Source organism: Netta rufina (assembly GCF_964035555.1).
Source record: "Netta rufina genome assembly, chromosome: 5".
NCBI lineage: Eukaryota > Metazoa > Chordata > Aves > Anseriformes > Anatidae > Netta > Netta rufina.
The window spans coordinates 49543317-49570005 of record NC_140128.1 but is presented as its reverse complement, the minus strand read 5'-3'; the positions used below and the strand labels follow the sequence as shown (position 1 = coordinate 49570005).

General features: G+C 37.2%; 1 protein-coding gene across 3 annotated transcripts in view; it reads right to left on the bottom strand.

The window, feature by feature from the left end:
- Nucleotides 1–337: 337 nt before the first annotated feature.
- UNC79 (unc-79 homolog, NALCN channel complex subunit) overlaps nucleotides 338–26689 on the bottom strand; it is a gene marked incomplete at both ends in the record, with an annotated part of 101505 nt that continues 75153 nt past the window's right edge. For all 3 annotated transcript variants that reach the window (XM_084288570.1, XM_084288571.1, XM_084288572.1), the window contains 9 exons: nucleotides 338–538; nucleotides 1315–1356; nucleotides 5719–5796; nucleotides 7471–7668; nucleotides 9285–9471; nucleotides 11140–11315; nucleotides 14363–14452; nucleotides 17586–17663; nucleotides 22235–22339. In XM_084288570.1, the coding sequence (XP_084144696.1) occupies nucleotides 338–538; nucleotides 1315–1356; nucleotides 5719–5796; nucleotides 7471–7668; nucleotides 9285–9471; nucleotides 11140–11315; nucleotides 14363–14452; nucleotides 17586–17663; nucleotides 22235–22339 (1155 nt within the window). The remainder of the gene's footprint in view (nucleotides 539–1314; nucleotides 1357–5718; nucleotides 5797–7470; nucleotides 7669–9284; nucleotides 9472–11139; nucleotides 11316–14362; nucleotides 14453–17585; nucleotides 17664–22234; nucleotides 22340–26689) is intronic.

The following is a 26689-nucleotide window of genomic DNA, read 5'->3' as shown; positions in this document are numbered from 1 at the left end:
GAAACATTTATTAACGAGATATTTCACTGACCAGAGAGATATGTACAATGTGATAGACTTGAGTCTAATCCTGCAAATATGTTCATAACTACAGACTTGAATACCTGTTGATCCTGCTCATTTGAGCACAAATGAGTAAGTGTAATTAGGGACTGGCAAGGTCAGGCTCTTAGCTTCACAGCTTCACATAAACCTTTCCACAATCTGTTCTGGGCTAAAAAGTATAGATACAGTATATGCTCTGTATACTGTGTTGTTTTTTTTTAAAAAGGTGTTCTACAGCTATCACCCTGTTATTGCTAGACTAAAAATGAACATTTGGAACAATTGACATTAATCATAAAGGATAAAATTGAGATGCAGCTTCCGATGACTGAATTTCCACTTGAGCCATTTTAAATTGGGTACACTGCAGCCATTTGCGGAGCACAGACGAGCTATTGTTCATTTGTCCTGACCCCTGTAGCATTCTTAGGCTGTGATGGTTGACGTTGCTCTGGATGGCTTGGAGGCGTAGCTGGAGTCCAGCAGATAAATGCTGTTGAAACAATGCAAAACATTTAGTTTCTCTAATGTACTCTAGTAGTAAATGTACTTATTGTCATCAAGCGGTGGTTGTTGGTCAGAGGAAGTTTCTCCACTGCCCCAGTGTCACCTTTCTTTCTTCCACAGCCTGTACCGCAGCATTGTCATGAAGGACAAATATGCCTACAAGATCACCATGTTTATCAAAACCAACTACATACTTAGGCCACATCCAGCACCTTTATACCCATTAATAAAACTCTTGAGTGGCAAGCCACACTGGTCCACCTCACTCTTCCTTACAAATAGGGACAACAGGCACAGTCTTACCCAAGTAGTCCCACAATATCTGATACATACATATATATGCATACACATATGTATATGTATGCATAAAAATATATTCATTTTTATATATAACAAAAATCCATCTTCTGAGTCAAGACTCCTAGTCATTATCTGTGAAGAAAGTTTCAAACACAAAACACAAAACCTACCAGCTACCATCTCAGTGAACAGTGTGGAAAGGCTGGGCAGCAGAACCTGGTTATTGGAAAGTGTGTCAAAAGAAACAGAGAACAGCACTGAGTACAGGGCAAGTACCGTAGCTGATGCTCTGCGTACGCTCACGCCCAAGACCTTCAGTGCTGAGCTATCCAGTGCATCTGGATGTGCTACAATGACCTATTTTCAAATAGTTTGGAGACCAAGTCTACTGACCTTATTTCCAGAATTTACAGAAATTTATAACACTGAGAATAAAAGGACAAGTTATTAGAAACAACTTACCTTTAGATTTGACTGTATCATTGGCAACCACATGGGTATTAGCTGTAAGAAGAGATACGTTTTGTTATTATACAAGTGACTGTAAACATGTTCAAGTTACTGTGAGACAGAAGGGTATCTCTATCCCATTTAACTGTCAGAATGGACACAGACTGAACCATAAATCTTCAAATGTGGTTATTTTCCAATGATGTGTATGTTTTAGGGGCGGATGTCTCTGAGGTAAAGAAGCCAGCTTCCTTTGTTTGCAGCTTGATGAATCACCAGTAGCAATTACTGATAGCATGGTTTAAGAATCGCCTTAGACAATGATGAGAGTACAAAATAATAAAAAAGGTGTTAAAGGAAATCACTTCTTATTTTCCTGTGAGGGTGTTTTTGTATGTGTAAGTGAGCAATATTGGAATGAATACAGTATATGTTCTGCATTGTGAAGTGCACATCAAGAACTGAAAAAACATAGAGCAAAAGTTCCTATTAATAAGACAGATATTCAAATGGCAATCAGCATTTTATAAACCACCAGTCAGTGTCACTGCTTCATTGCAGAATGTGACCTGTAGTCCTGGAAGCACAGACAAACTCTCCTAAATATCCAAAATGACAAGGCAAGGAGGTCTGGCAATCTGTCACCCATGGCTGATATTTATTTCAGTCTCCTGCCCTTCAGAGAACTTTTATTTCTGAGTAAGCATAATATGACAAGCTTCTGGAAGACAGACAGGCATTTCTAGCAAAAGTATTCACGTTATCCAATATTAATTTAACCACTGAGGTTCTAAAATGTTCCTCCAAATGGCATCAAAATTTGCAATTTACCAATTAAGCTACCGGGAGCTGCAAGTTAAACCTAATCACTATTGACAACATTAGATAAAGTGCTGTTTCCCTTGTGCAAGGAATGATAATTGTTTGAATTTCACTGCTGTTTTGCTGGAGAATCATATGCAGCACTGTCAGGACTGATTACTTAGCCTACCAAATGAAGAACCATATTCAAACCGCAGCATTAACAGAAAGATGAATGCCAAAACAGCTGGAATGCAGCCAGATGCAGAAGATGTGTGAGTTCTGTGCATCATTCTGTGGACTTTCGCACCAGATGAAGTGCTTAATAAGGTCCAGAGCTCCCAGGTCAAGATGTGGTTTTTGGAGAGGTGGAAATAGGTACATGTAGTGAGAAGCTATGTTCCATGCCCCTCTGCAATCAGAAATGTCACTTAAAGTTTCATTCAGCATTAATGGAGCTAGCCAGTGGGGACAGAACTGGTGTCAGAAACATGGCAAGCAAGAAGGAAACTAGGCAGAAAACCCAGGGAAGGGAATTCCTCAGGGTCAAGGCACCCTTTTGCATCTGAACCAACAGTCTGGACGTCTTTTACAGTCAGCTGGGAGAAATATACACTTCTCACACCTCCTTTGGAACAAGACAGATATCTAAAGCAGATAAAGATGAATCATGACCTAAAAATAAATGTTTATATCTATTGACTAAAAAGGGTTTTCTAAGGAACTAGCTCACACTGATATTTATGCTGTAGAAGTCTAAGGTCAGGTATGACTACTGTCATCCAGCACCACTTCTGTCTTTCAGGATCCAGACACACTTAGGGAAACTAAACATCCCACTGCAGGAACAAGAAAGTAAACCTACAGCTGCCAGTTAGATAAATAAGACAGAAGAAATTTTATTGAAGTGCTTCAGTTTTATGACCTAATCCACAGCCAGCCTTTTTCACACAAAGGAATAATACAAAGGAAAAAAACAGCTGAGAGAACACATTGCTGTCAGACACTGTCAATTTTTTGGAATTGGTATTTTCAACAGGATCATGTTGATGCCAGTGCAAGTTTTGATAGAAACCTATCTGGCGAACAGACTGATTGCTGTACCTTTCTGGCTCCCCAGTTCTGCTGCCTGCCCAGGTCTCTAGAAATCTACTTTGCAGCCAATGGAGAGTTGCCTATTCTCCCTGGGTCTCTGGAAATGATTCTGTGGTTTGCTGAACTGCTCTCTTCTCTTCTCTAGGCTAATCTGCATCAGTGTCTGTCCTTCAATAGCTATTTTCCCCACTTTCTTTGACCTAGAAAACCAGAAGCAAAGCTGAACACTATCACTTCATTTCTCCTAAAGTGAAGTGCCTTCCTCAGAGAAAAATGTAATTGATAAATTATTTACGTGAGTATGTATACATCTTTGTAAGTCCATACACACACATACACGTGTGTGTGTGCACTATCTCAGTCCAACTTAGAAAGGAAAATAAACACATAATGGTTGAAATGTATTCACAGGAAAGAGACTTCATTTTCCTCACCAGATCAGTCAAGATGGTCTAAAGTCAGATCCAAAAATCATCCTTTGAGAAAACAGGAAATGGCTCAAAGACCATAGATAGCAATTAAAGACGTGTCTCAGTAAGCTCAGTATGAGGTTAATAGCCAACACAGTACCAGGAGGAGGAATCCTCATAAGTATCAAAACAAGCAGGAGATGAAGGACTGCTTATACCAGGCACAAAGAAAGAAAGCACTTCTTTCAGTGAAGGAGGAATGAATTGTTTACGTCCTCCCTTTCTCTCTTGTTTCAGGACAAATTTTCAGAAAATGGCCGCTTGGAACAGTTATCCCCTGAACAGCCTGGCATCATGTGACGTCTTCTCATTGCGGTGCATTAGAAATGTATGTGTTGGATCATGCATTATTACACAATGACTTCATTAACAAGAAAAGTTTTTGCAGCACCTGGCTTCTTCAGGTGGAATAAAAGACATTGCAGTAGATATTATGTGAATGATAAATTATCAGGATTTAACAATGCTATTGTGCCTGTTTCCAAGAGGATGTCATTGGGAATTATCACTTTTGCTGAAAGAATGTGGGGAAAAACTAGGATAAATACTTATACAATTAATTAGCTTTGGAAAAAAAATAGTAACTTGGGACTATGAATCCTCTAATACTATTATGCCTGCAGATGCTCCCACAGGATTTCATGTTAGGGCTAAGTAATGGGGATTTAGTTGTCCAGATTCTTCTCCTTCACCTCCAATCTACTGAACATGAAACAAAGCTTAGCACCTTAACTGAATTTCATGGGTTTACAAGCTTGATTTTATAGTAACAAAACCTGATTTAACCTGATCTAGCATATTATTGATACTGAAATCAGATCACTGATATACTCTGAAATACAAACCTCTGGAAGTGTTCATTTGAATGGTGGCAGGAATTTAGCCCTAAAGGCCTCTCTTTTTACAGCTTCAAAGCCATTCTTCCATCTTCTTTAAAGACATATCCTTGTCAAATTCTGGACATCCTGGACTGCTCCTCTAGGGAGAGCCACACTCACTTTGATGTCCTACGCTGACGGTTTCTGTAGTGAATTTAGTCACTGCTGACAATAAATGTATGTTTTCACAATGAATGTGAATACTTTCAGGCCAGTTAACATTAAAGCCTTTAATTTTAGCTACTAAATTTTCTATTCCTCCTTGACAATAAAAGACTAGAGTAAAACAACAGTGACAAGTCTCCTTTATGGCAACAGAAGAACTATATAAACCAATATATTTCAGCTAGATTAATTTCATTTCAGAAAAAAAAAAAAAATCAGTTGCATTTAACTACTTGGTTTTTTTACAATTTTCTGGGAAAAAAAAAAAAAAAAAAAAAAAAAAAAAAGAACTTCAGAATAATATGATGGGAAAAAATGCAAAAAGGCTAGTGAAATTGATTCATGCTTGTGCATCTACCCTGATCCTTTGAACATCTATTCTGTTCCAATCTGGGTAGCATAAAATATGCACAGAAGACTGCTGATTTCAAAAGGATGAAGTGTGAATTATTTGATCTTTTTTACTCAAAGAGTAGCCTGTTACACTCATCCTAGGGGAAGAAGATTCACTATCAAATAGTATCTGACTAAGAAAGCCAAGTAGGCACTTAAGAATAAAGCGACTATGATGTAAGGCTTTGTTATCAACCTAAAAGAATGTAAGGATCTGAACAATGAGGTGGATCTCCAAAGAATCTGTGATGGTTTAACGTTACAGACTGGCTAAAAATTCAGACAGTACCTCCTAGAAGTTCTTATAAGGTCAGTGACACCAGTTGAGTCCATTAGAGGAATAAGACCAGTACAACAATGGAAAGAGGATCAGAAGTTCATTCCAAAAAATCAGGTGAATTTGGATTTGAGATTATGTTCTGGTCTTACTAGAGATTTTATTGTCTGTTTTGCTCTACTAGATTTTATTTCTGCAATAAAAAAATCAATCTCAGGTTGTGGGGTTTTTTTGTTTGTTTGTTTTGAGTTGCAGCAAAGCAAGGGACAGTGTCTCTAGAAATCACAATTAAACAGACAACACCCTTAGTTAAATATTCATGATGTGGTATGCCTACCTTTACAAAGATAGTAGAGTTGCATTCCTGTAAAGCCTCCATTAAACTAATCACATGTAGACACACCATTTCCACCATCTTGGAAAAAAAAAAAAAAAGTAAAGCACAAAAACAAATTAATGTCCAGTGTTGTACACTAAGACAACAATCCCTAAAAAGAATCTTGTTGTATTTGCTTGGCAGTTACAATGAATCACTAGATGTGTATTTATCATCTACACATAAGATTAAGTATTACATGTACATACAGGGCATATTTTTCTTTATTTAATTTTCCCCTGATACAGCAGCACCTGGTAAATATTTCAAAGTATTGAATGCATTTTAATTCCTATCACACATCAAAACAAGTTGCCTTCAGCTTTCTTCATTTCAGACATCATAAATCCTTTTTCATGCCTCTGTAGTTCTCATCAATCAAGGTGTCAGAAATTGGTATTTTTATTTACTGAATCTGTTGAAAATTAACGGAGCCACAGAAAAGCATCTTTTTTCCCCTCTCCTATTAAAGACAATTTATTGTTCTGAACTGGCAGCTAGTCCATAATTTCTCCATTTGTACCATAAATTATGACAGACGCAAATATCATTTATTTGGAGGTAGACAGCATTTTATGTTTTATATTATTTAAATTCATAGGTACAAGACAAATACCTTCAGCCAACAGTAAGTACTTACAGTGCCGGCATGAACTGTGTGTACATTCCCCTAGATAATAATAACCTTAGCTTTTATGTCACGTTTTTGTTTTTTTTTTTTGTTTGTTTGTTTTTTTTTGTTTGTTTTTTTTTTTTTTATCTTCAGAGTGCTTTACAAATACTAACTAACAACTAACTTTAGTTGTCCAGTTAATTAGTTAATACTAACTAATTAACCTCATAACACCCGTGTGAGATGGGCAAGTATTATTATCACATTTCAGAGAGCAAGTACTGAGGCAGATAGTTTAATAACTTGCACTAAAGACACATAATGAGACACTTTCCCAGAATAAGGGTTGTAACTTAGGAATTCCAGGTCATATTCTTGTCCGGAGGGCTGACATTTTCCTTTGCGTCTGACTGAACAACCGTCTAGTTAGTAGCACTATGCACAGCTCCCATTCAGAGGCTAAAATATCATTTAAACACAACTTTAGGTGTTCCTTGCCTAATATAGACAAGACAGAAGGAAAAGGTGAACATTTTCAAACTTTATCTCTAGGGATGTCCTCTTCAAGTCATTCACTGCTTAAAAATGTTTCCAGAGATATCTATGTGGCTTATTTCTGTTGAGGAACCAATGGGTTATGAGTAGTCAAATATCAGCAATGTTTGTTTTTCACCATCGTGTAGTAAAAAATATCAAAATGGTTATTCACAGAATTCTCCTAAAACAGTTGCTCTTGTAAGGCAGAGTAAGATGAAACAATAAGGCCAATGTGAAAAGTAGGAAGATAAATAAAATGAGACTTGAAGAAGAGAAATAAGATGAGACTTGAAGCAGGGAGCTCTTAATCCAGCAAGCAGTGACTCTAGCTCTTGAATGCCATGACCCTGTTTCTGGCAGATCCTGGCTATATATATAGATCCTGCCTCAGGTCCACTGTAGGGTTAAACCACCACAAATTAGCTTTCGCTTTAGTTTCTCAAAAGCATCAAAGTTGCTTTAGAAAGTTATTCAGCGTCTGATGTATTCCACTGAAATATGGAAGAAAAGCCAAGCCCTCTGAGTTTAATCTGTACTGAATCTGTGCACAGCATCTGACTCACCACTTTGTTATGTGCCATTAGCTGTAGGATGCTAGGTGTCACTCGGCTCCAAAACTCCAGGGCTGTAAGGATGGCTGTAAAGCTAAATTCGTTCTGATTCTGGACTGTCGGAGCTACTGCCGTTTGTTCACAATACACTGTCCAGAGCTGAGCAAATATAAATGCATGGAAGAGGGAACACATGTGCAGAACAGATGTCTGTAAAAATAGAAAAGAGAGGACAATGTTTATTGAAATAAGTGTATTCAGGTATAGTGCAGAAGCTTTCATCGAAGTACTCCTCCGTCATGCATTGCACTCTGCAGTCCTGCCCCTCATTCCAGAATGTTTTCCTCTGATTAGGAACTAACCAAGGATGTTTGATAACATCTTCTCCATGTTTAAAAACTGTTTTTATAACTAATAACTAAAAACACAGTCCCATGCAATCTTAACATATGACATTAAGGTCAGTCCCTTTAAAGAAAAGGTTAGTTTTGCAGAACAGCAACTCAGAACTTGTCCTGAGACTTTCTTGATGGAAAACTCCCACCACCATCTGCAGAAGGCCTGGAAGCTGGGACATTTACATCTCCATTTCAAAGATGCTGTTGGGGTACATCAGTAAGTCTGGTCACCTGCAAGGAAGGATATCATACAAAGTACAACATCTTACACCTGTCATCCATTTCTATTTTACTGGGACACAACTGCTCTCAGTCCACGTAAAGCTAACAGAGAATTCATCCTGTGTACTCAAGCATGACTTGGCTAGTAAGTGTCATATTTTGTACTGTCTGAGCCTCCAAAAGTGCTGGACATTAACTATTCTATTATAAGAAAGATGTTGCTGGTCAGAGATACTTTCCTCAGTTTAACAATGCAACAATGATTCATGCTCTGTGGCAGTATGACTGCACCAAACATTGCAATGGTTGCTTGGTAACTGGAAAGTGGTATTTCAAAAAGAAAAAAAAAAAAAAGCCAGAAGACATGAATGGAAGCACCAGTGCCTTGGCTGGGTGAGGGGAAAGAAAGGGAGGATTTTCAGTATCAGACAAATGTGTGATCATTCTGCTTCTTTAGTTAATCAAATCCTGCTTGGAGTCAGAGTACTTCTGTATCTGTGTTAAGCTACTGTTGCAAATTGTTTACGATTTGCAATAACACTTCCTGTCAAGCGCACCTTCAGAAAAATAAAAAGTTGTGCTTGAACCATCATAGTTTGTAATTGACTCACAGCATTTATAGGTTATCCAATACTACTATACACGTGGAAAAGAATAAGCAATTCTCTAGAGATTTGCTGCAGAGATGGTCATCGCTAAAGGTTCAGTTTGGAATTCAGTTTTTCCTTCCTTATTCCTGTGCTGAGATATTTTGAAAAAGTTAAATCTCAAACTTACTTGTAGTGATTTCATCATCAGTTTACTATGCATGAAGAGCTAGCTATGGCAGAAAAATGATAGATTATTTTTTTCCCTTGATTTTAGCTTTTAATAGTTTTACCCCTCTTTTTATCTTAGGAAGAAATAAATACTCCCATGTTGTCCACTTTAATCCAGTGGGATCTTTCTTATAAAATAAAAAAAGTAAACAGTTCTAAAACTCTAAAACTGTATTAGTGAATTACTTCAGAAACGCAGTCCATGGGATACTGTGCTGGAAATACAAGCCGTTTTAAACAGGACATGAGTTTACATAATTTAGTTTTGATGATATTTAGAAAAGTTTAAAATTTCATATCACAATAAAAATACAAGTTAGTGATAAATATTTTTCAATAGTAAGGCCAGTATATACCACATCTCCTCTTAAAACACAGAATCCCTTACCTTCGATTGCTCTGGAAACCCAATCAGAATAACAATAAGGTGGTCAGCAATTTGTGAACCTGCATCCAGTGGAATAGGCATGCAAGATGATGGAGAATTTGGACAGACAACATTGTGTGTCAGAGACCCCAGGAGTAGCCAGGACAGCAAACGAATATGTGAAACACATTCTATGAACTCTTTGGGCCTGTCAAGAAAGAGCGGATTTTATAATGCTGCAAAGTTTTCTATTTTTCCCCCAAACAAAGAGCCTCTTTAAACACTTTGCAGATGCAGTCTTAACTGTGCTGGAGGCACAAATCATTGGCAGAATTTACAAGAAGACTAGAATCACAAAGAACTTAGTGGACTCGACAACCTTTAACAAGTCCAACAGAACACACTTGGTGGGCTGGGCCTAAGAAATGGTTTCTATAAAAGACCAGAACATACACAGTCTCACTGGTTCCATACACAGTGATTTTTTACACCGAAATCATCAAATCAGAAGAGCTGCCCAAGGGAAAGTGCTCCTTCCAGGTCCCCTAGACAGTGTATGGCTGAGAAGGCTATGGCAGGAAATTCTTCACTCCGAGACAGATGCCCTACCTTACTTTTGCTGTGTTGCACTTCTCCACAGGTAAAGTGGAGCTCATTTCTCTCCTCCTTAGCCTCTCCTTGGACATTTGGACTGCATGCTTTTAAGGGCAGGGACAGACTATGCTTTTTTGCGACACTTATTAATTATTCATGTAGTGCAATCTTCAATTGTAAAGCAATTGTGCTTAAACAATCTGAAAAGGAATAGTACTTTTCAAGTATCATCCCGTCTATCCCCTTGCTGTTAAAAAATTCAAACTACATACTCATTTAAATTCATAGGCTTAGGAAAATACATTGATTTTAGATCAAGAAACCACTACCTAGGAGGCCACTCACTACTGTTATTCATTTCTAATTTCATGTTGTTGTCGAGGACTCACAGAACCAAAGAGGCATTCCATTATTTTTTTTCTTTGTATAGACTCTGATAAAATGTTCATCTTCAAGTACCTACAGGGTCTCACAGGAATTCCCCATCTTCACCTTGGAACGTATAATGCAATTTTTACACGTGTGAAACAGAAGCCCAAAGAGATAACAATTCCTTATTTCCAAAACTAGGTATGTACACAGAAGTACAGGCAGACATATCTGTAGGACTGGAGCCCAAGCAGCCTACTCCCCAGAAGCCTGGGGCAGGAAGTCTGGAACAAAGTTGGGACAAAAGTACTGATTTGTTAAAACACAGTCCAGTGGGCTACACTCAAAACATCTCATTTGCTATCACTGTAAGACAAGGGACAGTATTTTGCCCTTCTTTCTGATCATACGACACTGCATACTCTCACAGCGAACAAAAATAAGAAACGTATCTTGAAGAGCAGGATTTCTCTCACCTAACTTCACTAGGTGAAGTCAGTATTTTTACTGACACCTGAATAGCTTTATGTTTACAAATCTCACTCATTTATTCTCAGTAATATCAATGAACATTTCTCATTTTTCTCCCACCATATTTTATACAAGTTTAGGACTACTCAAGTACTTGCATGCTTTTCACTGTCTGTATCTAGATCAAGAATCAAGTTCATTTCCAGTGAACTCCAGTCAAGTCAAAGGAGTTACTTTCACTGTCTCTTTGGTCTGTACTTTAAAAGTTGCACTGATGACCTCCTCTGGTAAGGATCCTGTTTGCTGCTGACCAGCTGTTTCGATGTCCCATAGCCACCACTCCCAAATTGTCCATCCTACCTATTCAATCCATCAATAAACAGAACTCCATGAAGATTTCTAATTCATTTTAATATTCCTATTTGTGGAAAAGCATCCTCACCCTTGTTGCATTGCAGAAGGAGGATGGTAAAGCCAAGGCAAGTATCGGATCACAGCTTTGTTGTCTCTGTGGTTTCCTCGTGTGATTTCCATAGCAGCAATCTGAGCTAAACCAACTTTCAGATGCCCACCAAATGTGTCTTCATGCAGTGGCTGAGAACAAGTCTTCATGTGACTCTGCAAAGCAAAGACCTTATTTCATACCTGAAAAGGATATTCTATTGCACTTCCCTGCAGTTTTTCTCAAGGTCTCTACCTGTCTATAAAACTGCAAAACTCAGAAATAGGTCTAAAAAAATTATCCAGTCCCTATATTAGTAACAGTATTATGATGCAGCTTTTTCCATGGAGCCCATATTTTCAAGAGACCACACAAAAGGTGAATTATACAAAATGAAGAAGCACCTTTTGTACCAGCAAACTCAGCAGCTGATAAGTACAAACTAATGGTTGCACATCCAGACTGAAGATCAAAGAATCCAACTGTGTAACAAGGTAGCACTCCGGGCAGGAAATGCCATCTTTGTGTGATATTTCATTTACATGTACAGAAAAGCCGTCTATCATTTACCAACGGTATGACATTGTAGCTCTATTCATTTGCTACAAATACCTTTAAGCCCTGGAAATATAAGTACTAAACCTTTTACCAAGAAACCTGCATACATCTCTGCCTGGGAAGATAATTACCCTGTTTTGACAGCTGTAAGGAATGTTTCACTGATGATCCTTGGGATCCTTCAGTACTTCTAGTTGAGCACACTTTGCATTACCTTCTGTCCCTGGACTAACACATGCTGAGTGCATGTGCATACTTAAATGAAAAACATATGCTTTGCACAAGAAAAAACAGGCTATCAGTAATTGAATTATTATAACAGGATAAAAATCAGTGGATCGGTAATATTTTATAAAAGATAAGGACCTGACTCCACCAACTTGTACTCTGAAAGATCACTTTAAGTCACTTTCAAAAGAAAAAAGAAATGTATCAGCATGTATATCTAATGATTTTGCTAAAGAGACAGGTATGAAGGATAGAAAGGTATGCAGGCAGATATATTCTTCAAAAATAATGGAATTTTCTAATTAAAAACCTATCTGAGCTCTATCAATTAAAATATTATCCCTAAGGAAAAAAACAAAGTACAACAATGTGAACAGAAACAGTAAACTGGAATGTGATTATCTTAAGAATTAACATTTAAACTTTGCTTACAATGCAATAGTTGTTAATATACAGGACTGCAAATAATTAACTTCTTTCACAACGACTGTTCTCAGACGCACAAAATAAGACACCAGAAATGAATAAACATTTCATTCAGAAATGAAAAAACACCAAATGAATAAACCACGTTTGCTGAATTCCTATATAATGGTTTTTCTTTTACATATATTTATTATATAATAGCATTTAATAACTTTTTCTCAGTTTTTGTGTTTTTTCTTCTGCAAAACATCACTCAAAATTTGAGAACCAAGATTAATCTTTTGCTGTTTGACTGCAACTAGTCCTATAAAGCATATGACATTCTTTGTGTGAATCTGGTAGTCCAGATGTTGTTGATAATACATACTCATAGTAAGAAATTATACAACTGGATGATCTTAGAACTCACTTCCTAAGAACACATATGTGAATAAAACCCAGCAACACAAGTAATTATATTAAATCATTTTAAAAGAAGTGAATCTAGATTTTGTGAATTTGTTTAAAGTTTTGGCTATTTCTAAACTTAGAATCATTTGCAATATTTTCCCAACTATCACAGGAGCACGTGTAACTTTCTCTAAAGATCCTACCAGAATCCAAAAGTAAAAAATATGGCTTCTGAAATTCAGCCTTATTTAATAAGAAATGCCTTTTCATTTTGCAAAGACAGACAAAGCTTATTCTTCACTATACATAAAATTACAGCCATTTTTGATTCTGTTAAGTTCACCTTTTTCTCAGAGTCCTGTATTACATGGACTCATATTACATGGAATCAAATCAAAACAATATAAAACTTATACCATTTGGTTCTGATTTCATTTTAAATGCTACAGAGTACAAATCTGGGGAGCTTCTTGTCTAATTTCAAAATATAAATGTGACGAACTGGGTAAAGTGTTCATTTATGTTCTAGCTATATCTGGGTGCAAAAATGTCATAAATAAATAGTCCTACCAAGAATAAAAAAGCATAAGTAATCAACATAATGGACTTAATCATTGTAAGAGCATTTCTAAAAATCAGGCTACAGTTCAAGGGAAAAGGGGGTACAAAGAAAAAGTGCAAGTAGGAGAGATCTTTCTACAGAAAATTTTTACTAAGGAGATAGGATAACTGCAAGTATTTACAAATAAATTTTACCATTCCCCATTTCTTTGGAAGTGGCAAATGAGATGTATTTCTATCTCATTTATGATTTATTTGCCAATTTGGAAAGCAGTTCTGAACTGGAAGAGAAATGGGTGAATAGCTTTAAAAAGATACAGTGCAAAGGCAATCCAACTGAGCTTAAAATGATTAATTCATTTGTACTTTGAAGTATATTTCTAGTCCAGCACAAAAGGCTGCTTCTCTTTATTGTAGGATTTCTTTTAAAGCTCAATGGGATTCAAGGCATCGGGCCAACAGGGTAAGAACTTACAAAAAGGTGTTTTGTCCAGAAGAACAAGGTTACTGTGAGTTTCAAGAGATGTCATTTTCAGTTCCTCTGGGATTCTTCCTCCTTTATGGTATTATCTTGTAGTGAAGTGTACCCTCTGGGGCATGGTGTGAGGTCGAGGGGGCAATGGGAGAGTGAGCAAGCAAACATGCAAGATAAACCAATAGGGTAAAAATTCTAACCTCATTGATTCATAAAAAAAACCTCCAGTATCAAAATCCACTACAGGTTACCATTTTTCCTGTCTTGCCTGTAACAGAAATTTTGTATGAACTCACAGAATGAAACACTCCAGTGTGTTGCCAGTAACTTTCATCAGGATTAGTGCAATAGTAGAGGCCCTTTCAGGGAAACACCATACTCATTTCTCGGGAAAACAGCTCCCAACTAATCTACAACAGCTCTAACACTTAATTAATAAAAACAATAGTAATAATAATATAAAGTCAGTCTTCCTCAAAGATTTCCAATGGTTTTTTCCATTGGCAGGTTACTTACAGAAAATATACTAAAAACAAACAGATACGCACATATACGTATTTTAGATCATGTATGCCCATAACCAACCTTTAATTTGGTCAAGGTATGCATATCTGCAATGAAATCCAGCACTTCCCCAACATATTGCCTCATGCATTCCATTGCTGCTGTTCCACACTTGTAAGAAAAAGAAATACATTTAAGCACCATATATAAAAGAAATATGTTTAAGCACCAATTTCTGAATCTCTTAATGTTTTTTCTCTTTGCTTCTTGTTCACCAGAACACAAGTTCTTGTCTGACTCAAGTTCTTTGTTTTACTTTTCAGTTGGATTACTTTACTCTAATTAGGAATATGCATTCTTTGATGTTTTTCTTCTCACTGCATTTGCCCTCTTATCTGACGATAGCATAAAGACAGACCAGGCACTGTAGCTTCTTCATGAATCATAAAATACTCTTATCTGTAACAGCAGTGAAAGATCAACTGATGAAACTTTCAATAATATACTTGTCATGCATCTGAAATTTACAGCAGTCCAGAATCAAAGTCTTAAAAGTCAATGAGAGTTTAACAACCCAGTTGTTCAACCAGCTGAGCATTTCTGCAAGTAAAACCAATCAGATACAATCCCAGAAAACAAAATGCAATCACAGGAACAGATGCCCTCACAATCACATGAATTATGACAGACAAACAGGGTAAGTGACTGGTTTCATGAATTTTATGTGCAAACATCACTGGAATGAACACTGATGGAATTTGGTACTTTTTTTTTTTTTTACACTAACAAAGGTTTTTGGGATATTCCTGTTATGAAGTCATATGGCATTTTAATGGCACTCAAGCTAGTTGCAATTTTCAAAAGAAGATGCACAGGTGGTTAAAAGGGATGAATCCAATCCTATTTGACCCTAAAGTTGTAAGCATTGAGACGTGGTCTGTGCCAGAGTAAGAACGACCAACGACCACAAAGGGAAAACAAAAGGACTCAAGGTGGTGCTTGTATTCCCACAGTACGCATTTTCATAGTTCCTTTCCTAGATCAGTGAAAAACGCCAATCTGGCCTTCAGCTAGTACAAGACATATCCAAGATGTGCAAAGCAGTCAATTGAACAAAGCCGTCAGATTAAATAAAGGCTTCTGACAGACCAGAGAACCCTGGAGAAAAGCTTTCAGAAGGTGATATGACTGACCCATGAGCCATCATATAATGTTTATATGTTAACAATCTACGGTGAAGATAATTCTAGCTGAATTCAAGAGGAACTATGAATGTTCAACATTCCTCAACATCCAGTCTATATACACCTTATTTTTAGGGGCCAAGTGTAAGCAATGCTTAACTTTAGAGGCTATTCTTCTTAAGGTGGCAAAAAACACTATTGTACCAAGTCATAGGCTAAGGACAAAATATTGCAAAATGCTTACAGGGGGAAAATATTCTTCTCTGACCTTTATTTAATCACCTGTGCTTTGAAACACAGAAACACAAAACTATCTGAGTATATAAATGAATCAAATTTAGTTTTGATCACAGAAGTATTAAGCCATAATTGAGTTTTAGTGGCTGAAATTTGAAAAAAAACTGTTAATGTTCTATTTTTAAGGAACTAATCTGAGTGCTTCTCATTTTTCTAAGTTAGTATCCATCTACATGGTGTTGAACTATAACACCTTCTGGCTTTTCAAATGCTATGCAAGTCAGTTCCTTTGACAGAATAAAAAACAGTAAAATAAGGTCACTGAAAGCATATCCTCCATCCAGTTTATGTGGAGTAAGGACCCCACATGGGCTCTATATTACTGAGTGACATAATTATAAAAGATACTATACTCAAACCTCTGAATAAAAATGTTCTGGTGCAACACTTCTCCCCAGCCTTTTGTTCCATTCAAGGTTCTCTATGATTTCTTCTGAAATGATCACTTACCTATCATACCTTGTAAAATCCATTTAAAGATGTTATCTCTATCTATTTAAACCAAGCTAAAACTTTCCACTGGGAGGAAAGGTCTTACTAAAGATATGAATTTAAAACAAAAAATATAAATAAACACACACACACACAAAAAACACTTCAGAAGATATATAGGAAAAGGCCTGATAGGTCACCCCTAAAGCTGCCAAACACATGCATGGAAACAGGTCTTGGTCTGGCTGGGATGGAGTTTGCTTTCCCTGTGGTGGCCCATATAGTGCTGTGCTCTGTACCTGAAGCTAAAACAGCCCTGATAAGCACACCAATACTTTGTCTCTTGCTGAGCAGGGCTGGCACAGAACAAGACTTGATTCTGTGATTCTGTGAAATCCCCAGAAAGCCTGGGGGTAGGCAAGAAGTGGGGAGTGGACATTGCCAGGACCACTGACCTAAACCGACCAAAGGGATATTCCATGCCATACGGTGTCACAGTCAGCAATAAAAGGTGGGAAAGGGGAAGGAAAGGGGAGGCACTAGCTATGAAGACCCCAAACAACCACTATACATATTGAGGCCCTGCTTCCCAGACACGGCCAAACATCACTCATTGATGGGAAGTAGACAATAACTGTGTTGTTTTTTTTTTCCTCTTTGCTTCTGTGTGGCACTTACTTTTATTTTTTCCTGTCTCTTTTCCCTTTAATTAAATTATCATCTCAACTGCCTCACGCCTTTTTCTTTCCATCATACTTTCTTCTCCCCCTCTTCTTTTTGAGGAAGGGGAGCAAGAGAGCAGTTGTGGTGGAGATTAACTGCACGGTAAAACAACCACTGGCTATACTTCATTCAGCTGTTGGGGTATTCAGTGACATGTCATGGAAGAAGTCAAGCCCTACAACTGTGCTACTTCCTTGCACATTCACCAGCCATATTTTCAACACCTAACCAATGATGAGCATTGATAATTAAACTACATTCATCAGTAGGATATATATGAATGCCTTATATTACCAGAAAAAAAATGCCATTAACTCAATTTTTTAACCAAATTATCTTTTGTCAGAATGGAGGCAATGGCTTGTAGTTTCCCACTCTGATGTCATTTTTTGAGGCATTCAGCTGGTCTGTTCTCCAGATTTTGTTTTTTTGAGCACAGGCTCCAGCTAAAGGCAGACATATGACTTAAGATTATTAGTGAGAGTAAGGGAAGCAGTATCATGTCCAAAACTTTTCAACATTAATAAAAAGGAAAAAGTGTATCAACTTCTGCCTGCAATATAGCTTGCTAGCCAGAGGAGAAATAAAAAGAACATTCAAACAAAGCATAATGAGCTAAGACATATTTTTAAAAGCCAAAACTAAGAGATGTTTGATTCAATACTTACTCCAGGCATAGAGGCAATCATCTGTTTATGCAAGATTGTTGACTCAGCTAGTTTAGTTCCAGCATCTGCACAAACAAACTAAGAAGAAATTAAAGATGAGTTATTTTTGAATTATTTGTGGAGGAACCTGAAAACCCTAATAAGTTATTCATGACTTCATTACGATCACTTCAGATCTCTTCTTGCTTATATTTGTCGTAATTTGCCCTTAGAGCTCTCTTCCTTTATAAAGAATTCAGTTTGCTCACTGTTATAAATGAGACAATTTCAATGACAAAAAATTGACTTTTACATACTTGAACATGTGCATGCTGTGCAGAAGCAACTTTAAGAACATTATGTAATAAATCAAGTTTTCCTTTATAAGCATAAATATTTATATTTGCCGTTCCTTGGATATATACAATCATAGAATCCTTTAGGTTGGAAAAGACCTCTAAGACCATCAAGTCCAACTGTTAACCTAGCACTGCCAAGTCTACCACTAAACCATAACGCTAAGCACCTCATCTACACATCTTTTAAATACCTCCAGGGATGGTAACTCAACCACTTCTCTGGGCAGCCTGTTCCAATGCCACAGTACCCTCTCAGAGAAGAAATTTTTTTATAATATCCAACCTAAACCGCCCTTAGCATAACTTAAGGCCATTTCCTCCTGTCCTATCACTTGCTGCCTGGGAGTAGAGACTGACCTCCAAAACGTCTTTCATTACAGTTTAAAACAAGATATAGGAAAACAAGGCAGCATGCCATGTTCTTTACTGTGATTACAATGCTTTCATTTCAATAGAGTTCTGCAATGATTTAATCAATTAATTTAACCAATTCATCAGTGATTTAATATGAACACACTGGTATAGTGTAGTTTAACTTTAGCATAATAAAAGCAAAAAAAAAAATCCATACTGTTTCTGAGACAAGGTCAGTATCATTCTGTTATATCTAAATACCTTCTTAAGTAGTTTTCTTATGTTTTTATTTTCCTTGATTTCCTTTTTTTAACTCTGTTTCAAATCTCTTGCCCCAAAATCTCTGATGTCCACATCACCCTTGCATTAGATCTACCATTACTGTTATTTAACCTTTATAAGCTTTAGTAATATATTTGACACCACACAGATGATGTGCTTGTGCCTAAAATTGTTGTGCTAATACTGTATTTGCAGTTGAGCAATATCTGTCAATGATGATGCAAAGTAACTTTCTAACAAAGAGAATACAGAAAAGAACTTATAAACTAAGGTATAAGCCTTGATTTTCTTTCTTGATAATGAATACTGTGGTACACAAACTGAGACAGATTTGACTACGCAATATATTTTACAATTGTCTAATGTATGCATTAGCAGTGTTCTCAATGACTGGAACTCTTTTTGAAAATATATCAAATATACTTCACAGACCTAGAATTTATTCTTGTGCTTCCACGACCTTTACCTTTCAACGATAGATTTATTCTGAACTTAAGACTGCCTACTGAGACCTGGAAACAACTCATGTATCAAACCTATGTCTTGACCAAGAGTCTGTTCTTTGGGATAAATACCAGAAATACATATCTGAGTTTAGATTAATAATCTAATTAGGTATCCTCAGACATAGGCCTGGCTCCAATAGACTCTTCTTTTACTTAGAAATTATTTTTCACCAGAATAAGCCGAACAAAAATAAAATAAGAATCTGACTCATATTTCAGTTGAGAGGTAGCCTGGAACTCTTCTTACCAGAGCTGTAATGATCACTCAGAAAGGAAAAAAAAGCCTTAGGGTTATGGGCTATGTCAATCCAGTCTTTGTCTTAGATTTAGCAGTAACCATAACTCTCCACTTCTCTTTAAACAAAAGACCCATTAATGGACTTATGCAAATAGATGACAGATTTTCTCCTAATGGTGTCTGTATCAGAAAGAGCAATACTGATGCTGGATCTGTTGGAGAATAGATATGCTGTTTTGCTGTGTGAAGGATTTCCCAATCATTTGCAGGTAAATTAGGGTTCCCTTGTAGTACAACAAGATGCAAAAAAAAAGCACTAAAATTCCCTGAATAATCTGGTTGCGTATATTTAGCATTCAACAGTGAATGCATTGCACTGCTACAGACACTATACAGCACTAAACATAGAAGTTAAAAAAAAAAAAATTGACAAAGAGAAATGTCATTTATTTCAGACATTTTCTTTTAATAACAATAACAAAAAACAGCAGCAGCAGCTAAAAGAACTCCTACTGGTTTCCTGCAAGCTTTCTATATTTTTTGCACAAAGGAGTAAAGGAGTTTGGGTTAGACAGGATATTAATTTATATGTGAAAAACAGCTGAGAAACTCCATTCCATTTCTAATGAACAATTAGGCCTTGTTTAGCTTATCTTTCTCATCTTTTGACTACCAAGTCCAAGGATCCTTCCTCAAGTCACAATGCAGTCAAGAGAGGATAGGAAAAACAGACTCAGAACAAGAATTTCTTTTATTTCCAGTCCAATCCACTGTCATTTGTGTTGGCTGCTACTACAAATACTCTAAGGTGTTAAAATGTTACTGGCAAGAGATTCAATGCCAGCCATGTGTAAAGAAAATAGGAAATGAGAGTATTCCCACACTGCAAAAACATGAGGAATGGGCAAATAATTGTCATGCATCTTCCTAACGTTGTCTGATGAGATACAGCATAATGTTCAGTTGGGAAAGTCTGTGGAATGAAGTGAATTACCTATATAATAGTTTGTCTGTATGATATCTCTATTCATAATCAGAGTTGTAAAAGTATATATTCCTAGCAATGTATTATATGTAACTTTAAATCCTTCTGGTCAGTAATTAGCAGACCAGATCTTCACAAATACATAAATTGGAACCACGAGCTTTACACTGATTTACAGTAGCTGAAGGTCTGGCTGAAAATAGGAGTCATCTAATCAAAACAGGTCAGATATAGTGAACCTTAGGGACTGACTGAACAAACAAGTCCTAATGAGACTAATATAATTTAAAGTCAGTGAAAATCCTGAAGATGTACACTGATGAAATATGAGCATAAGAACAGTACTGGGAATCAAAATGCTGGGTGAAGAAGCTGTTCCTGTGGAAACCCATGGAAGAGCAGCAGGTACATGATGGCCTTCATTTGCTAGGACAAATAAAGGAGACAGACTTTTTGTGCCCATTATCATCCAGAATAGCTATGCAGGATTGGGATGATCTGGTTAAAATTCTCATTCTTTGTAAAGTGGGCTAAAGATACTCTCATCTTAGCACTGATGTCACCAATCACCCTGATAGCACCATATAATCTGGAATCAATGTGGGTGTCAAATGTACATTCCTAGGAACTCCTTTGTTAGACAGCCCACAACTGATCTATCATTGAAATAGTGTTCCTAGCTCCTTTGTTATTTTGAACATTTTGACTGAATCTCTGTATTCTGTATGCTCTGTCTGCATAGAATCTTGTATAAAGGCTAACATGTTCATGGATAAGGGGCTGTCTTGGAAATGAAAACAACTTCCATTTGGTGCTACATTAACTCTGATTTTGAATCCATAAAACTGTACCAGACAATTTGAATGAATACTGTAGAGGCCTTGCATGGTAAAGAGGTAAGCAAAGCCTTCCATTCCATTAATGACACCAAAGAAAATTAAAGCAATTAATACACCTTATGCACTGTTGTATTTTGAGAAACCTGCTAGTAAAAACAAATATATATCTAAGTGGTTACCGTGGTATTCAAATTCAAGAGGCTGTTGAATGTTTCAGACCACACAGTACTGAGAGCTTCCAATTTGAACAGGCAATGGAAGAAGTCATCACCATCCCTCCAGTAGGTATCCATGGCAGGTAGTCTGAATACAACCCCTCTTCTTTACCATTGACTGAACAAAAACAGAAGCTGGCTGCTTCAGACAGCAGGAAATATGGCTTACTTCATCAGCCTCTGAAATATTATATAAGACATTCACAACCACATTGGATGCTGTTGTGGAAGGTATGAATGAATCCCGAAGCGAACGTAGTATATGGGAACTGTGCTAGGAGGAAATCCCAGGCAATTATCATTTAGCCTTTACTTCCAGCATATAAGAGAAAGTTTTCCTTACTGACTCTATCAGGTGATTGACTGAATGTTAAGGACAAGTGTTTACCAGTTCCAAATTCCACTGCCAAGACTGAAGTAGTATGTTTGCGTTCCCAAATGAGGACTTCAGGATTGACTAGACTATGAAAATTAAGCTTCCCCATCATTTTCACCATAGGACTGAGCTGTGCAAAATAATGGAGCAGTACAAAAAAAGTTACTTTATACTGCAATCTAGAAGAAGTCAGCTCAACACTGATGCGCATGGTATCAAGCTGCATCACTACAGCTTAAGACAGAAAGAGGTTGGTGGTTAAGTTATTTGAATCTGATGGTCTTCGGTTGGAATGAAAATAGAAGTCTAAGAATAAAACAAAAAAGCAAGCAAACTGTGGGAGTCTTAGCAGTATGCACCTATGGTTACAAATGTAACTGGATTCAAATTTTAAAAAGTGTTTCCCCTGATAATGCTGGTACTTTTTGCAACCATGTTGGACTTGAAAATTCTTTTTGCTGAATTTCAGTTAAGACAGAATCTATGTGAGAATAACATGAGTCAGATCTCCTGTACCTGCACCAACAGCAATAGATTCATGTCTGGTAAGGGTGACTTTAACTTCAGTGCCTGTAGCAACTCCAATATGACACTGCGTGTCAAGTAGAATTTGTCCCTTTCCTAAAAGAGAAAAACACAGAATTATGAATGGCATGAAGTTCACTGACACCCACTAGTAAACCATAACAATACTTTTATCTAAATTTAAAAATAAAGTTATAGAAGTGCACTTTTTGCTCTTATCTTACAAAAAGGCTGACATCATTCATCAATTATCCAATTCTACAGATCAGGTGGAATGGACATAAACAAGAATATGCATATGATTTTTGCTTGACTTTGCAAGGTATTTCACAAGAAACAGACAGACGGTCATACAGCCCAGGCATGCACGGTAGATCTCCCTGCATAGTTACATATAAAGGGAGAAGGAAAAGCAGCAAGGATTGACACAGAACAAAACTGGCAATAGTATTTAGCATTATTCTTTCATTAAACCTGCCAAAAAAGGTCTGGATTTTACCATGTATTTTACAGTTGTCATTCCCCTTAAAATAAGGTTGTCTGCAGTAAGCAGTACTTTTCCACTTACACAATAAAATCTATCTTGGCTACAGCTGCTACAACAGAAACGTTTTAAAACACATGGGGGAAAATCAGCCAATGGAGATTAGACTACAGAAGCCTAAGAGCAGAGCTGTAGAGCTGAAACAGCAAGGAGGTGCAAGAGATAAGAGGAGCCTGTTACACATCATACTTTGACGTTCTGACTTTAAAAGATAAGATAAAAATGTGGAACAAATGCATAGCCTGCTACTGACCATAGCAACTCAAACATTTGGATCAGCTAACAGACTTACATCGAGCTCTCTTTCAAATGACCATTAAAGAAGAAAAAGATGTCTAATAGAGAGAGCACATCCAAAATGAGATAAAGATTTAAAGATTAGCATCTTTTATCTTGTAAATCTCATGCATTTGTCTGCTCACTTGAATAAGTTAAACGCCTGTAACTTTTCTCTTAGTCAGGGCCTCAGTTACTGCAAAATGGAGTAATGCTGGCCTTTTCCTCTAAGAAATCGTGCAAGGTTTAATTAGTGACGGTCAGTTTGTAGCCCTTCTCCAGCTGCATACAGTAACAAGCTCAACTAAAAGGGAAGGAGTTGGAGGAGGTGAGTGGCTGGAAGTAAGACTGAGCTTTGGTTACTGCAGACCTAAGTTTCTCAGAAAGTTGATGTCACCACATTTTATCTGGGTAGCACACGGCCAAACAAAGCTTACAGGAATGCCGAGTGCCTCCCACGGCATCCACATGCCTCTTAATGAAAGGAGATTTTAAATATCAGTCTTTAGTTTGGAAGAAGGCACCAAAACAACAGTATAGCATGTCTGTCATAGAGATTACGACACCAGTCTGTGAATCAAAAGACCTTACTTCAAGCTCCTGTTTTGCCCAACACAAGCAGAATTTTTTTTGATCTTCAATTACATTGACCGTGGTCAGGTAACACATAAGCTGATGGAACAGGCCCCACACTGCGGTGGTGCTTCTCTGAACACATTGCAGCAGTCAAGCTGCTGAACTTAACAGAAAGCTAAGGCTCCAAGATATTTAAAAAAAAGAAAAAAAGTCCATTCCTTTACAGCAGCAGAGCAAACGCTGGATCAGTGCAGCTGTATTATGAAACAACGTCTTGAGGGGACAAGTACTCAAGTCACAAATCCCACATGCATGAATGGTGCTCTGATCGTATTATGTCCTCAGTAGCTCATCTCCATCAAGACCATAGGCAGATGCCACAGGAAGAAGAAAAACAGGGCAAGCATGTATAATTCCCACTATCACTCTCATAGCCAGTAACTATTTTTGGCTCTGGGAACTTCTGAGGTCAGTGTCATTTCTGTATAATCCTTAACTCTCGGTGGATTTCTCTTCCACATGTGTCCACTGACCTCTTGCACCATGTCAACTTTTAGCACCAATTATTTGGCAAGGAGTCATTGTTTAAAAAAGCCACTTCCTTTTACTTGCTTTGACATTGGTTCCTACTAACTTAATACGTTCTTGTACTGGGCAGGCATGAAATTACCCACCCCTGCCTGGGTCACTTGTGACCTTACAGACCTCTGTCACATTCCCATCAGTTGTTGCTTTTTCAGATCGAAGAGTGCTGACTTAGTTGCTTTGGAGCATGGAGTTTATTCCATGGTTTGATCCTTCTTGCGTTCCTTATCTGAATTTTCCCCAGTTTTACTACATCCTTACTGGGCATGGGGAACCAGAATGGTGCATGGTACTCAAGGTGCAAGGGGACCCTGATGACATATATTCCCCAGCAAGAGTGAGCCTTCCTACTTTCACATGCCTTCACACTCCTGAGTCACACAACACAATGACTTGCCCAGACGGTTGACAACTGCATCCCCCAAAACAATTGACAGAATTTCCTATCATTAATCCAGTACAGCAGCCTGCACATACTGGAAAAGAGGTAAAATTATTGTATAAAATGATAACACCTGTACTACACCGGATACAATTGGACCATCATAGATTAGTTTGTCAGAACACTGGGGAGGAAACACAGACTTCACAAATCCCAGCTTTCCTTTTCTTTAAGGATAATACAACAGAGAGCAAACTTCTTCTCAAACGACTCTTAACTCACTGTCTAAACTCCCAATGTTTGTCCAGCACACGCAGTGCACAGACAGATTAAGGAAAATCAAGCAAAAATGTTTTTCGACCTCTTGCTTTCTGCACTGTAAATCAGAAATGATGACACTGAAGTCAGTGACCCAGAGTACCCTTCCTACTGATGTCTCTTCATTCTTATCATTCTGATGGTGATAACTACGTATAAATTATGCTTTTACATATTTTAAGAAATCTATACTCTGCCACAGCTCAGTGAAGTGGCATTAGTTCCATGAGAATAAAGCCTGGAGGACTTGTGTGTAAACATGGAACCAAAGAGTCAAGACTGCAACCCCTTTAGTCTCTGTTCAGCCAAAGTAACTTTCTCAAATGTCTATGCATCCCTACAAAACAAATGCATTGCAGCCTTCAAACTATGACTTGCCAAAGGTGTATGTGTAGAATGTGAAGTTTATTTCTAACAGTATCTCAGTGCCCTTAATAATAAGAACAGTAAATTTGGTTTAATGCAGTAGCATGCTACCATCCGAACAAGCCAGGATAAAGCAAAAGCCTTTTTATTTGCCTGCTTTGGTATTGCAACAATTAAAAATATTGAAGATCGGCCATCTGAATGTTCTTTAAAAATTCAGTATCAAAATCTTCCCATGTACAATTCAGTGGCATACTCCATTTATTTAATAAGGGCCAACATGTTAGTAGAATGCTAAGTTTAGGATTAAGCTTCAGCTGCTGTAGGAGGTAAGAGAGCCAAAACATGTTCATTTAGGACCTTAAGAGACTTGAGAGCAAAAATGATAAGTTAATAATACACAAAAGAGATGCTTCTCTCAACTGCAAGTTCCAAAGGCACTGAAAAAATCACATTGCTGATCTGGAACAGAAACTCAGACAAGGAAATATCGATTGATGTGAGTCTTCAGGCTCACCGACAAGAAGTATTCCTGCCATAGGGTGTTAGGAAAATGTTGGTAATAAAAATAAAGAAAGAAAGATTTGGAGTGGTCGAGCAGCATTGACTTCTATGAGTTACATATTAGACTCGCTTGTTTGAAAAGAAAAAAGATTCCTTCACAGCATATCTGAAATTTGTATCATGTTGTGACATGGCAACTTGTTCAAGTCAGTACATTCAAAGGTACAAAACAAATAATTAAATCTGAATAGTTTCAATGTTCACAAATAATATTCCTTCTGGAATTCACTTCTACATGGTATTCTATCACAAACAGCACTATTTGGTTCTAGTGATTTCCATTGTAGAGAAACACAAATAGCTCAACTAGCCTGTTCTTTCTAACAGCAGTCATTAATTTGATATTTTTAATGCAAAGCCATGGCAAGCTTTCAGCAATAACAAGGATAATGTAGTGTGGAGTTCCACTAAATTAAGCATTTTGTGGATATAAATTGCAGGAGAACATTCGCTAATGATTCCATTTCTGTGTCACCAGGTTGCATTAAACTAAATCAAGAAGGAGTTTTTACCAAGTGCTATAATCCAAGTTTCCTGTGTGCAATTAAGTACTAAATACAGTTATAGAATATTGAACAAGGAAGCATTCAAGAAAAAAAAAATCTGTTTTGTTTTGTTTTTTGTAATACCATGTTTTAATAAAATTTTCTTAAAATAACTGGAACTGTGGAGTTTGATGGGAGTGAAACATTTCCTGTATTTCAAAATTTGCTTTAGAAGGCATACATGAAACAGCCTTATTAGATCTCAAATGCAACAGCTGTGTCAGTTCTAAACAGGGCTTTTTTTGTTTGTTTGTTTCAGTGAACACCCTTCCCTCATTCTAAGTTAACAT